This window comes from Oryx dammah, unplaced genomic scaffold, assembly GCF_014754425.2.
Source record: "Oryx dammah isolate SB20612 unplaced genomic scaffold, SCBI_Odam_1.1 HiC_scaffold_8, whole genome shotgun sequence".
Classification (NCBI taxonomy): Eukaryota; Metazoa; Chordata; class Mammalia; order Artiodactyla; family Bovidae; genus Oryx; species Oryx dammah.
The window spans coordinates 6822112-6823700 of record NW_024070192.1 but is presented as its reverse complement, the minus strand read 5'-3'; the positions used below and the strand labels follow the sequence as shown (position 1 = coordinate 6823700).

Sequence of the window (1589 nt, the reverse complement as noted above, 5' to 3'; positions counted from 1 at the left end):
TACTGGGGTGTTCAGAACCCAATGGAACAGAAGCATCAGGAAGGGGAGGGGTGTTCAGGTGAGGAGCGACAGGAAGATGGGTCAGTCACTCAAATCTGAATCTAGTTTGTAGTAAATATATTTACATGTGAGCTTCTCTGGTGGCTCAGACGGTAAAGAATCCGCCTGCAATGCGGGAGACCTGGGTTTGATCCTGGGTTGGGAAGATGTCCTGGTGGAGGGCATGGCAACTCACTCCAGTATTCTTGCCCAGAAAACCCCATGGACAGAAGAGCCTGGCGGGCTACAGTCCATGGGGTCGCAGAGTTGGACTCGACTGAGTAAGCGCAGCATATTTACATGTATTCAGGAAATAAATTACATGAAATCTACAAAAAATTTAAGTCAACAAAAGTTAGCAGTGACCAGCATTTTCTCAGAGGAGTATATAACTGAGGAGGGTTCTAGAGAAAAATCAGTTCCACAGAAAGGATGGTCCTGATTACCTGAGCCTGGTGGAAAATCGCCTCTTCCAGGTAGAACAGGAGGTTTGAAGTAGATGCTTCCATGTTTCAAGCCAACTCTGGTTTGTGAATTCATCTCTGAGGAGCTGTGCCAGCAAGAGCCTATTGTCTTCAGATTCACTCACTTCAGCTACTGGGAGCCCCCGAGGTTCGGGTCTTGGGTTGGTGCTGCCTTGACTCAGCGGTAGGAAGCTCTCCCCCTATCCCCGCAAGCGGGGTGAGCAGGTGTGGGTTCTGAGAAAGCCGGAGCCGGCCCACGCTCCCCAGTATTCAGGACAGTCCAGGGGACCCCCGGAAGGTCTGGCCCAGTAACGTTTGGAGGTGAGCGAGGGCGTCTGCTGGAGCGGAGGGCGGCTGATGTCCACGCAGGCGCACCCTCAGACCAGACGCCACGCTCGGTCGGGCTCCGGAGGGCGGGCGGGGCACCCGGGCGCCCATGCAAATCAGCCCGGCCCGGCTCCGCCCGCCGCCGCTCCGGAAGCGGCCGTTCCCGCGCCCGGCTCCGCGAGCTCCCGGAGCGGGTTCCGCGTTTCCCCGGGGTCCCCTGCCTCGCGGCGCTGGCGATGGGGACGCCGGCGGGGCGCGCGCGGCCCGTGCGGGTGCTGGTGGACATGGACGGCGTGCTGGCGGACTTCGAGGCCGGCCTGCTGCGGGGCTTCCTGCAACGGTTCCCCGGGGAGCCGCACGTGCCGCTGGAGGAGCGCCGCGGCTTCTTCGCCCGTGAGCAGTACCGGGCCCTGCGCCCCGACCTGGCGGTAGGGAGCGGGTGGATGGGAGGGGTGCGGCGCGAGGGGAGCGGGGACCCCCGACCCCACAGGACATCCGGGGACGGGGAGCCTCTCCCCTGGGTCAGGGCTGTCTCTGCTCCATGTCCAGACACCTTCCTGTTTAAAATGAACAAAGCTCTCACTTCAGAATCCACACTTCACTTGGGACTAGACAGTCTGGGGGTTGGGGGTGTTTCCTTACCGCTAAACAAAATCCTTCACCCGGGACTCTGATTTGGGGACCAAAGCCCCCCAGGAACCTCACCTTTGAGAGTCTTCGGTGTGTGTGTGGGGGGGGGGAGGTGGGGGGGGTGGGGGG

At 60.4% G+C, this 1589-nt stretch overlaps 1 protein-coding gene across 2 annotated transcripts in view; it reads left to right on the top strand.

Annotated features, from left to right (window-relative positions):
• The first annotated feature begins 940 nt into the window (after positions 1 to 940).
• The window catches only part of NT5C (5', 3'-nucleotidase, cytosolic), a 1984-nt gene continuing 1335 nt past the window's right edge, over positions 941 to 1589 (top strand). Inside the window, exon 1 of one of the 2 annotated variants that reach the window (XM_040244618.1) lies at positions 941 to 1258. In XM_040244618.1, coding sequence (XP_040100552.1) covers positions 1067 to 1258 — 192 coding nt within the window. In that variant the 5' untranslated portion in view covers positions 941 to 1066. The remainder of the gene's footprint in view (positions 1259 to 1589) is intronic. The other variant, XM_040244619.1, reaches the window with a different exon arrangement.